General features: G+C 32.0%; 2 protein-coding genes across 4 annotated transcripts; both read right to left on the bottom strand.

The window, feature by feature from the left end:
- Window positions 1-2069: 2069 nt before the first annotated feature.
- Window positions 2070-3776, bottom strand: LOC114185605 (uncharacterized). 2 transcript variants are annotated; one of them, XM_028073438.2, is made up of 3 exons: window positions 3671-3776; window positions 3373-3554; window positions 2070-3287 (listed from the first exon to the last, which is right to left on the bottom strand). In XM_028073438.2, exons 2-3 carry the CDS (start codon window positions 3542-3544, stop codon window positions 2224-2226), a joined length of 1236 nt encoding a protein of 411 aa, XP_027929239.1. In that variant the 5' UTR covers window positions 3545-3554; window positions 3671-3776; the 3' UTR covers window positions 2070-2223. The 2 variants fall into 2 exon arrangements, with proteins under 2 accessions (XP_027929239.1, XP_085529032.1); XM_085672906.1 differs by lacking the exon at window positions 3671-3776 and having other exon boundaries at window positions 3373-3635.
- Window positions 3777-5912: 2136 nt separating this feature from the next.
- On the bottom strand, window positions 5913-12547 carry LOC114186079 (protein DETOXIFICATION 18-like). Of its 2 annotated transcripts, XM_028074093.2 has the most exons (8): window positions 12131-12547; window positions 11935-12011; window positions 10846-11390; window positions 10362-10448; window positions 10213-10269; window positions 9873-10111; window positions 9530-9648; window positions 5913-9385 (listed from the first exon to the last, which is right to left on the bottom strand). In XM_028074093.2, exons 1-8 carry the CDS (start codon window positions 12159-12161, stop codon window positions 9254-9256), a joined length of 1287 nt encoding a protein of 428 aa, XP_027929894.1. In that variant the 5' UTR covers window positions 12162-12547; the 3' UTR covers window positions 5913-9253. The 2 variants fall into 2 exon arrangements, with proteins under 2 accessions (XP_027929894.1, XP_027929893.1); XM_028074092.2 differs by having other exon boundaries at window positions 11935-12546.
- Between the last annotated feature and the right edge of the window lie 304 nt (window positions 12548-12851).

Genomic DNA, 12851 nt, shown 5'->3' with positions numbered 1-12851 from the left:
GATTTGTTTTTGGGTCCTAGGGTTGAAGGAGATTAACGTTGTTTGTGGTTGGGTGATAACCCCTTGAGGCTAGACTTTGTAGAGTTTAGGAACCATCATAAGTGCTCACCTCCAGTGAATTCTATATCAAAGACATATATCCGAATAATTGAGTTAGTATCAACTGCTTGTGTGGATATATGTATTATCGTATGTTAACTATACTTAGTAGTATTTAATATGCTTTAGTTGTGTAGGATAACTCTTTTGTTCACTAGCTTACTCTTTTGTGTGCTTTGTGTTTTCTTGTGTTCTTTAACTCTTTCTTTTGCGATGATCACCTATTCGGTGGGAGCAAGTGAAATTACAGGTTTAAAGACATCTTTGAAGGATGAGGAGGAGCCATCAGTTAAAATAGTGACAGCTCTTGGGAAGCTTTAGTTTTTGATTAGTTTTTTTTATAAAGCTTGTTGGTTTAGGTTGAGTTTATAAATGTTATACTTTTATAATTCTAAAAACTTTTATAACATTGTATTAATATATTTCATATATTAAATTATCTGTTTTGAATATTATGATGAAATGTTCTATTTTATTAGTTCTAAACTACTAAAATAGAATGTTACCGAATTTATAACATTGAAATTTTAACCTATTAAAATTTTGTTATTTTCTAAATAGTTAATCTAGTTTTACTCTTTACACTCACTCAAGTTATTTTCTATTGACTATGCAGATAGATTCACTAAAATAGATCAATTGAACTCATTTAAATATAAATAGAAAAATTATAAAATTTCCAACATGTATTATTAGACGTGTGAAATTTTAGAACATTGTTTAACAATTCCTTAAAAGTTAGAAAAGTAATTAATTATATACTTTTATCTAAACCATAAACATGATTAGCGTCTGGGTAAAAAAATCAGTACCTTCGTAAAGTTAAAAGAAAAAAAATAATACAATCAAGGACAGCTAGAAATGAACCATTTTAAAAATAATAAAATATTATTAACTTGTCAAATTTTGCCACGTCTTAAAAGCTAGTTCCTTCCTAGAGTTGCATACTTTTGGAATGGTCCTCCACAAGGATCAGCGTCATCCATAAAAGCCATATTTTATTTTTAAAAATGCCAAACATCGTGTAATTCATGGCTTTATTTATATTATAATAATAAATAGTTGTGTTCGTATTTTGAAACTTTAAAGAAGTGGACGATGACGACGAAATTACGAGGAAGAGAATGGTATCTGACGCAACTATGTTAAATATATTAAGTAAGAAGTTACTAAATACTATTTGAGTTATGAATATTTAAATAACAACAAATATTAACATCAGGTTTTCCAGTTTCAGCTAATTAGTTACATCTAACATAAATTAAAGTCTTAACTATTCAATATATGAATCAATGAAATGTTTGTTTTATATATCATGACAGTTAGAAATGACACATTATTAAGATATAATGCAAATATTAAATTATAATTAATTGAATTATTCAGGAACTAATATTATATTTGAGTCAGATAAATAAATACATTACCAAACAGTGCTGAGTTGATGGATGAAAGTTTAGTTTTGTATTTCAAGGTAATAATCAGCAATACTCAACTCAATGTAAATTCTTTTCAAAAAAATTAAATTTGACTAAAATTTTATAGTTTCTCATGGTTTAAGGCATCTCCAATTAAAACTCTATAAAAATTGGATAAATAACTTACAAATATTCAAATTTAATCATTTCAATTAGACTTCGTATAAAAAAAACTTCCTACAGTTTCAAAAACTATCGTATCACTTATTTAAACCTATGATATAATATTTAAAAACATGTACAAACTTATTATTAAATGATATATTTACAAAAATTTAAATTACATAAGTTTTACAAGATTGATAGATTAAATATACTTTTTACATAAAATTATTGAAAATATAGTTTAACTACATCATGATTAAACGAATATTCTACTTTATATATATAAATCATTACGGGAATCAAACTTATTCGAAACCTGATTAAGCAATAACATAACGAAAATGTACAAACAGAGTATTTCCACACACACATAACTGACTACATTGGTAACCATAGACACACAGAATTCATATTATTTATCATTATACAATATAAATTTTAATTATCGATATCTGTCATATGTTCAAATAAAAATATTAATAAAATAAAAATTAAAGTTCCAAAAACAAAAATTAATACTACTGATAACAAGTTTGGTTTTCTAACCAAGAATGGTACTGAGAGCAGCACCGACCAGAATGGTTATTGAGTACAGTCCAAAACGCGATTCAGATATAGACGAGGCGCCGTTTGGCCGGGACGGCGTCGTTTCGTTGGAGGACGATCCGGACGAAGACGATGGCGATGGGCTAGTTGCTGCCGGTAGTGATCCCCGGGGAGAGGTGGCGGTTGGCGGAGACGGCGATGGTGGCGACGCAGTGGAGGGTGTAGTGGCCGGAGCGAAGGTGGAAGGTGGGTATGATGGGGGAGGGATGGTGGATGGATAGGGTGATGCTGATAATGGGGGTTGAGCGATAGGGGAATTGGGATAAGGGTAGGGTGGTTGAGATGTTGGGGAAGGAGTGTTTGAAGGTGGTGGGGTGTAGGGAGGTTGGGAAATGGGAGAAGGGGTGGTGGATGGTGGTCTGGAAATGTAAGGTGGCTGAGATATCGGGGAGGAAGAAGGAGTTTCGGGCGGTGTTGGAATGTAAGGTGGTTGGGAGGTAGGAGAAGGAGTTTTGGGTGGTGGTGGCACATAAGGTGCTTGAGAAAATGGCGATGGTGTTACTGGAACAAAGGGAGGTTGATGGGTAGGGGAAGGGGTTTTGGGAGGGGTTGGGGTGTAGGGTGGCTGAGAAATCGGAGAGGGGGTGGTTGGAGGAATTGGGACAAAAGGTTGGTGGCCAGGGGAAGGAGTATAAGTTGGAGAAGGTGTTTGTGGAGGTGAAGGAATAACATGGGGTGGATGGTTATTTGGGGAAGGAGCATAAGTGGGAGAAGGTGTTTTTGGAGGAACAATGGGAGGGGAAGGAGTTTGAGGTGGATAAGGAGTTTTTGGAGGAGATGGAGGAGGCTCTCTCACAGCCAACACCACAATGATAAGTTTCTGACCCTTTTCACAGTAATCATCTTTGCCACTGATAAAGTAAAAGGGACCCGACCGATCAAACTGAAACTGGGAGTCACCGTCCTCAAGCTTCTTGATCGGGTTCTTCTTGTTACATTTCTCATAATCCTCCTTGTTGACCACCAAAACCGAGTCCGATCCCTTCTTGTACTTGAAAACTATGAACACGAAAAAGCACACAAGTTAAAAGCATGCAGAAAGGTAGCAGAAAAGTTGAAAGCTTTAGGATGAAAATCAACTGACCGAGAGTGTCACTGACTTGGAACCTCATCCTTTCAGCCCAGTGATTGTAATTCTCAGAAGGGTACAAAACCCACCCATCTTTTCCACCAACGTAGAAGGTGTAGGCCTGAGACACCGAGAGCAGAGTCGAGAGAAACAAGAAGAGACAAAAAACACGTATCTGAAGCTCCATGTTGCAGAGACTGAGGAGAGAGAAAGAGATAGAGATGGAATACTGAGAAAAATAGAGAAGCAAAAAGTTGTAGAAAGAAGTGAGGAGAAGGGTTTGATATAAAGAAAAAGTTTCCTCCTTGGTTACCGTTGTGATGCTTCTACTGTAGGTCCAATGAAGCGTGTTAAACGCGCAGGCTGCTTTACGTGTGAAGAGTTAGATGTGGCCAAATGAGAGAGTTAGAAAAGTTGAAGTTTGAGAAAGTTTCTTTAATATAAGGTTATATATATAATATATGGTATATGGTGGGACATGTATCTAGTATCTAGCTACGTGCCACAGTAGGCAGCAGTGCCATCTATCATGATTCAGAGTCACATTTTATTTTAGAATTTGCAACCTCACCGATGATGTGCTTGGTACACATCAAAATCAAAAAAGAAAAACAATGATAACATTAACAGGGAAAGAAAACGAAAGAAAATTGTTGTTTTTGTAAGAGGATCACGGTAGGGACTCTATTGTTTAGCTTCTGGCATAGTTTATCTATATGGTATTGAATTCTGATTCTCATCTCAGACCAATGATACTTCTGCTATTCCATAGAACATGGTTAGATTATTCCAGATTATGTGCAGCATCAAACAGAGGCAGAGATTATAACGTTAATTTGTAATTGTTGGATTTTTTTTAACAGTAATGTTTTGTATGCTCTGAGAGAGATTGAAATATTGAAGAGCAATAATGGGAAGAGGGACTGGATCGTCAATCTACATTTAGGCCTTGGTCCTCAATCGCTATAATAGAATTTATGATTGATTAAGGAAATGAAATATTATTTTAATTTTTGAAGTTATCAAAAGTTGTGTTAAGTATATCTTATTTATTATTAAGTTTTATAAAATCGATTTATTAATAAAATATAATCTTAGAGACCGATTTGACATCAAATTAGATATTATTTTATCAGAAAACTATACTTTTTTAGATCAATTTCAAAAACTGAATAAAAGTTTCTATCTTTTTCAAGATTTAAATTTACCGTGTCTCATATTTTGACTAATGTTATTGTTATTAAGTTTTACAGAATTATTCGATTCACAAAATATTATTTTAAGATTAATTAATATTATTTAATATCAAAGACAAAATTAGTCATTTACCAGTTCAAGAAATAAAGCTCCTTTGTTTTTGTTAGTCAAAATGTATGCTTTTTCTCGCTTTTTCTCGCTTTTTCATGCTTTTTCATAGACTGTTTGGTAGGTGAAATGGACTACCTGGTTAGTTAGGAGTTAATCACACCACTTCACTACATGTTTTGCTTTTATAATTTTTTTATTAGTTTATTAAGTTTTTTTTTTTATTAGATGAAAGTTGTAAAATATTTAATTTTTTTATCAATGTCTAATTTTATCATATACTCATTTTTATAGTTTAAAAATTAATTTTTTTCTTAAGAAAACATTAAAGCCAAACACACCATAATTATTACATTTTGTTGACCATGAGAAAGCCATTACTCCCATCTAATATTGTACTTGTAATTTATTGGTGAAGACTAGAAATTTCCGATATCTCAAGAACATCATTGTTTGGTACAATAACGTTACCATATTTTAAATTAGTATATATGATGGGGACATGAACACTTGTTTGCTATAAAATCTCTGCTTTTAAAAAACTCTCCAATTAAATTACTAAAGTGACATCATTTTTCCATTGAAACTCACATGTATGTGTGATATCATGCATTTATGTTATTTACTTTACATTTGGCTAATTAATAGTATACTACTAATTAAAACACGTCACTTTACCGTTAGCATTTAATATTGGGTTATACGCATGCTGAGAATGATTATAAGAGTATTATTAATAGGACAATGATATTTTGACTATTAAATTTTGATAACTTTCTTTATAATAAGATGTGTCATTTTTTAAGTGGTTTTGAAATATTGAGAATGAGAAAATGAAGAAATGGAGAACCATTTAGAAGATGCTACCTAAGGTTGTAAGAAAAAGTTGTCAAAATTTAGTAGTCAAAAAATTATTTTTTAATATTAACTCACCCTTCGAGTATGGTTGTTTGATTTCTTGCTCTCAGTGTTTATTCAATGTCAATCTTGTACATTGTACTCTTTTTTTTGATAACTTTTAGAAAAATGACAACATAAAACATTTATTTTAATTGTCGTGTATTTTAAGAAAGAATTCCCACTATACAATAATTTCATTTTGTTATATAATATCGAATAAAACAACTTGTAAAATAATTATTGATAATTATTTCTAAATAAGAACTCAGGAGTAACAAACATGGGCTTTAAAACTGATGGTTATTGCTTTCTGCACCCACACAATTCAACAAAAAAAAGGACATCATAGATTGAAGGAAGAAGAAGACCTTACAAGTTACAACTGTTTTACATATAGATATATACACAAAATCACCAACACGATATACAGGTACACGAAACTATATAACCAGAATATTTCAAAACAAAAAACAAAGGAAGCAACGATAGATACATTACATAGATGAAATATTTACGAGGTAAACACTGAAATGGACATAAGATTTTTGTGTGGTGGTGGGTTTCAAAAATGACAATGATCTTTGCACATGTTATGACAGAGAGTGTCGACTTGATTGGTACTAGGGTTGACGCATGCTGAACTGCACTTCGTATAACAATGTTGTTGTTTTGTTTCATCATTCTTCTTAACGTTATTCTCCTTTCCTTGTTGAGACTCAGCGTATCCCTCCACTTGAATCTCATCCTTAGTGATCGGTCCAGAATTAAGAACAGTTACACGACGACCGTCGCTCGTCATCAACATGGTGGCAACCAAAACCATCAATGCAACTTTTTTAGAAATCATTTTCGTTTCTGTTAATTCTTTGAGTCAAGCTTCGTTTCCTTCACTCACGAGGAAAAAAATAAATCTTAATAACGTGTGGGGTGTGCTTGAATTGGGTTTTCATTCGAACCTTAGATGTTGTTGTGGTCGAGAATGACGCTAATGGAAGCATCTATTTTTTGACATGAATATGTGTTCTTGTGTCCTTTTTTTTCTCTCTCTCTCTCTCTGTAGATTGTGCCCTAGATAAATACCATTCATTTTTTTTCCCCTCTTTTTTTCTTTGTTGCGGATCATTTTCCTCTGTCATCACTCACCACTAAAAAATGCACGAGGAATATGTACCATTCCCTCTTTTCTTTCTCTCACTTATTGGCATCTTTATTATTAACATTAATTTCTTTTGAAGTTCTGTGGAATTCAATTTTAGTTCTTCGATAATTCTTTAATGACTTTATATCTTATTTTTTATTTGTCTTTTTTCTAAAACCTTACTGTTGTATTTCATGAATCATCATCGTTAACAATTTGGGTACTTTTTTACATGGATTACGGATATGACAAGTCATACAATATTATAATTCAAAGCATTTTCTGATGACTCTATAATAATATAAATTTGATTCTCCAGTAGTAATTAATATTTTTTTACCATAATTTTGTTTGATGCTTGTGCTCAACAATATTACCGAGGTGAGAAAAATATTTGCTATATATACTATTTGCAGAAAAAGGTCCCAAAGGATACATATGAAGTAACCTAAACTTACTATGCTCTACTCGAATTAGGATATGTTGCTTTGAAAGAAAATATCACATTTGTCATTGGAACTAGCAAACCCAAGGTACCAAGGTGTTTGATTTTTTCATCGAAAACTCTTATTTGGAGTTTGATTTTTTCAAGTTAAACATTATTTTACTAAGCCAACCTTATATTGAAAGTAAGGTGTACTTTTTTTAAGCCTTAGCTTCAACTCTATTACCACAACTTTCCTTGTTGTATATGTTAATGAGAATTATTCTTTTGTTTGGTTTATTTTGTTATATATTGTTGTTATTGGGTTTGGATTCTGGGTCTACAAGATATGTGGTGGAATTCTGAAAATGCCTTTGCAAAGTAGGTCAGTCTAGAAAGAAAAAGATCCACATGCAAAAGATTATCTAATGTTTAGTAAATAAGAACTTAGGGATATATTTAGAGTATAAGTAAATGTATGAAAAATGATTCATATGTTGTATTTCTTGGTCAAACTCCTTATACAAAGCTTTATAAATGAAGTCACAACAACTATATGCATTGAACGTCTATTATTAGTGAAAACTCTCGAGCTTTAAGACCTATTAAAGTTTCTCTTTGGGTCGAGCATCTACATGTATTTTCTTCTCAGATTAATAGTAGTGATTGTCTAAAAATTTAGTGCTTTCATAAAAACTCTCATGCCTTATTTGGAGCTTGATTTTTTAAGTTATACATTATTTTACTAAGCCAACCTTATATTAAAAGTAAGGTGTAAGCTTTCAAGCCCGCACTAGTTGGTTCACCTATTAAGAAAATATTATTTTTAATGAAGCATGTCATTTAATTTTTTTTATGAGAAATGTTAGTTGTTAGTATTTTGTTAGGGGAGGAGTTGAACCCTCCCTATTAACTTTACCATTAAGCTAATCTTATAACTCCATATCATTTAATGTTAAAAACTAGTAAAATATAAAATTAAATATAATAAATAATAAAAAACTTATTAATATGTATTTCTTTTTTTCTTTCTATCGGCTTCTTGATTTATTAACAGTTTTTGTTCATCTTTCGCTCTTTAATATTTTTTTTTGAAATAAAAAAAAGTTAAATATAAATTCATTATTTCTACTCTCATTTCTCACATGTTTTGTTTCATTTTGAAGAAAAAAATGTAACTCTCTCTTATTCCACTTGATATCACAATATTAGTTTTGTATTTTTTTTTATCTCATGAATATTTTGAATAGTAATTTTTGATGAACATAAAATAAGTTAACTGTCATGTGTTTTTTCATAATCCATTTTTAACTATAATTTGATTATCTCAATATTTAATTAGATTCTGATAATTAATATTTTAGTCTTGAACTTTTTTAAATAGGTATACTTGTGAAAAATAAAAAAATAGATCCATCTCTTAAAAAGGGAATATACATGTGAAAATGAAAATACAAAAGTCAAAGTTTTCACCTATTATGAATCATGATGCTAATAATCTAATTTTTTATTTTTGTTGTATTAGTGATAATAATTAATTATATAAATTTTGAACATATTATTTTGACCCTCCCAAAATTATTGATCAAAAGAACCATTGGCCAACCATGAATTTATACTCAATTGCTGTATCTTTTGTGTCATTTCTAGTTATATTTTGGGAGACAATGTTTAAAGTCCTTTAATTTTGTTAGAAAGATGTAAGTTTTTTTTATTTTTTTTTCGTAAGTCTATGTCTAGGCTCTTTGTATAACAAAATCCTCCTCATTGCATCGTGTACGAAACCCTCTTCAAGAAAGATAAAGAAGCATCACATTTGCAAGGACTATTGTGTTACTGTCCCTCATAAATCAAACATTCAAGAATGATGTTTCTTCATTCATATATAAACTCAAGTGAAGAATGCATGGAAAATAATATTGAGAGGTTCCATTCTTTACGACAGAAATTACTCTCTCGTTAATTAAGTGATTTTCAAGGCAGAATTTCTTAGTTGCTTAGTTTATATTATATATAGCATTCTAAAAAATGAGTATAAGCAAGAAACGTTTTACCAAAATCATCATGTTCACTCCATTTTGTGATAATCTTTTGTTCGTAAATTCAGTGCCAGTTTGGAAGACGATGAATTAAACAAGAGGGTGATGGTCTTTATCTTTGTCTCTAAGAAGATCCAGTTTAGTCCATTTGGCACGCCTTAAGAAAAAGAAGAGTGTTCCAGCTTGACATAGCAGCCCACAAATCAAACCAATCCATAAACCCTGTAGATTTTAATACAAGCACAATAATAAAACTCAGGAATGCAAAAAGGTCTCAGAATTTTCAAGATATCAGAACAAAAGAGAACTAAAATATTTTATTTAGGATTAAATATGGCTGAACATATTTAAAACCTTTTTATTTACCTTATACTGCAAATTGGTCATAAATCCGAGGAGACATGATATTGGTAATCCAACAAGATAAAAATTTGCAAGATTAATGTATGCAGTGGAGTGTTGCAGGCCACATCCTCTGGCTGCCCCTGTAGCATTAAACACAATTTTCATCTAAGAATTTGAAGTTTTCCAAATTTCATATAATTTCTTGGTCTTTTTGACTTTTCTGACACAGAAAAATGTTTTTCTAAAACAAATAAGGAACCAGGTCAAACAATTAAAGGAGTTACAGTAAAAAAAAAATGAGAGGAAAGGGTAACGAAATTGGACAAAACATCAAAGATGTTAGCACAATTTAAGAAATTCAAACCTTGCATGACACCCTGAACAGCATCTAGCACTATAGAAATGGCAAGCAAGGGTGTGACTGAAGTAAACTCATCTTTAATTTTAGAACTATCACTGAAAAGCTGAATCCAGATATCATGTCCAAATCCAAGCGCCAAAGCAAAGCAGAAACTAAGCAGGAAAGAGAGCTTCACAGTGACATTCATTGCATGTTTAGCTCCTTCAGGGTTGCCTGCTCCCAATTCATTGGATACTCTTGTGCTGTCTAAGTTAAACTTCAACTTTTCAATTCATGTATTATATTTTCGATTCAGAACATATGCAACAATGCAAGCAAAGAAGAATGTGTTCAACCATCTAACCTTGCAGCAGCTCCGAGACCAATAGGGATTGTGTATGCAATGAATTGTGTGTTTAAACTGCAGTTTTTTTAAGATTGTAACAATAGTAAATCCTATGAAACTTTTTGTTGTTTTAGAGGAACAAAAGTATAGAGCTATTGGAACTATACCATATTGCAACCAACGAAGTTGTTATCTGCGAGTTTGGCAATAGACCACTTAAGAAAACCAGAACTTCAAAAGCCCAGTACTCCAAACTTGCATAGCATAAACAACAGATAGTATGATGATATACAAATAAGGACCTTACACTCTCACATTAATTTACAATAACATTTTCATAATTTGAACTGCAGAAAGTGTTTCAATACACATCTATATATCATGTATATATTTAGCAAATTAGGCTACTTCTACTCATTTAGCAAAGAAAGATCAATAGTCAAAAGAACTAACAAAGTGGAATTTAGATTATCCACTGGCTGTGTTTTCAAAATCAATTGATGAGTACTGATTTTAATGTTTTAAAATATGATAAAAGGATTTTTAAAGTACCAATATTTGTGTATTTTGAAGGCACAACAGAGAATAGCACAAAAAACTCAGTAAAATATCTGAACTCAACAAAGTGAAGGGTTGTTTTGTGCCTCATACCATACCATTGCAGCAGACGGCAGAGCTAGTTTAATGTTTGTGAATACGTATTGGAATGAATGCGTTGAAAACCCTTGCCATGTCTGCTTGAACTTCTTAGCATAAATGACATAAAAGGCCAATAACAGCATTGATATCCATTGTGAAATAGAAGCTGCAACTGGTGCACCTTTAAAGCTTAAACCTGACCACTGAACCAAGGCATATGCAATACCAATATGAACCAACAATGGAAGAGCTGAAAGCACAACCAATGGCATTACCACAGATTGTGTCTGGAGAAACCTCAGGATATTTTGCAAGAAGCTGTATGCAAATAATCCTGGGATCAAAAACTTCATATAAAGAGCAGTTATTCTTGCAATGTCCTGTGATTGATGAAGAAACACCAGGACTCGTTCTGTATAGAACCAAATAATCGATACAATGATGGAAAAAATTAGAGATATGATGCAAGAGGCTTGTAGGTAAATTCCCAGCACATGGTATTCCTTTGCTCCAAATCCTTGCCCACACAGTGTTTCCAATGCCCCACTCAAACCAACCTAACAATAGAATAAAGTCATGATCAAGGAGTTTAATCTATTTATTATTTATTATTAGGGTAAATATATTTTTACTCCTCGAACAACTTTCACCTGAAAGTGAAATTCGTTCTTGTCCAAAACTTTAATATATTTTGGTTATCAAACTTTAGAAATGAACATATATAGTACACTTAATCCGATGAAAAATCATATTTTGACTTCCACAATTTAATTCTCATCTTGTACTCCCTGAGGTGGTTTAGTATAGAGCATTGATCAATGCCTAATACTAAGTCACGTCAAGGAGTACAAGAGTCAAATTATGGGAGTCAAAATATTATTGTCCTATCCCAATTCAGAAACATGTTTGACATATAACAAAAATTTAAGATAATTGGATTAGAAGAATTATATCCATCCGTTTTTAAGATTTGAAGAGTAACATGTATAAAGTTTCAAACCGAAAAACTTTCGATTTCACGTGAAAATCCAGAAAGTAACAACATATTTAATCCTATATTATTTTATTATTTTGTAGGAAAGGCGAAGAGAGAGGAATTACCATGACTGCAGAGCCGGTGACATTGAACCATGAATTTGCAAGAGTAGCACCGGCAAGTTGAAGCTCTCCAAGGTGACCTACTAGCATGACAGAAATTGAAGTGATCAAGTAATAGAATATGTTAGTAAGAATCATTGGAAGAGAAAACAAGAGTTGATGCTTGGCCTCTTCCATGTCCAACACTCTATTCCACCACCTTGCAAGAGTCTTTTCTTCTCCATCATCATCAGTTACCCTTAATAGAGGTCTTGCTGTGCTATCTGAACTCCGACTTTCTTCCATCTTCTCTATCTCCTCTTTCATCTGCTCTATGCTATCCAATGTATTTATATGTGTGTGATGAGGAAGCTCTTCAATGATTGGTAATCGCTATTTGTATGTTCTCAAACCACTTAATTTTACCAAACTATGCACCAGAAATTACTTCATGACAGATAATTTCTTAAACCAGATGTTTTGTGTTCAATCATAAAAGCAGAATATGAGAAACAACTTTGCTCATCCTAACAAAAAATCTGGTGGGTGTTGTGTTTGGGCTTTCAAAGTTTCGAGCTCTGGATCGTGTTTGGACTGGGTCTAGTGTCTGGTATTAGAATATTCTTCACGAATATGTTAGTGTTTGTCTGATCCTGCTCCAATCTGACCTTGGCCATATGAGAACAAACATTTGTAATAAATTTATTATATTTTCAGTAAATTTTATTTAGTGGTTGAATAAGCTAGATTGGGTACTGTTTTGTATGTTGGACTATGCAAAATTCTTTATTCAGACTAGTGTTTTAATTTTTCCAATTATGTGCTAACCATTATGATGAGAATGATTAATAATGGGAGTTCTCTCTTAAATTCAAACGTGAGTTAGAATTTCATATTAGGTAGAATAATATATATAAAAAAAATGTTATAATCTTTTATAT

This window comes from Vigna unguiculata, chromosome 5 (genome assembly GCF_037176805.1).
Source record: "Vigna unguiculata cultivar grain cowpea cultivar isolate G323 ecotype 2 chromosome 5, ASM3717680v1, whole genome shotgun sequence".
Lineage (NCBI taxonomy): Eukaryota > Viridiplantae > Streptophyta > Magnoliopsida > Fabales > Fabaceae > Vigna > Vigna unguiculata.
Note: the sequence above shows the minus strand (reverse complement) of the source record. Positions and strands in the feature narration are given on the sequence as shown.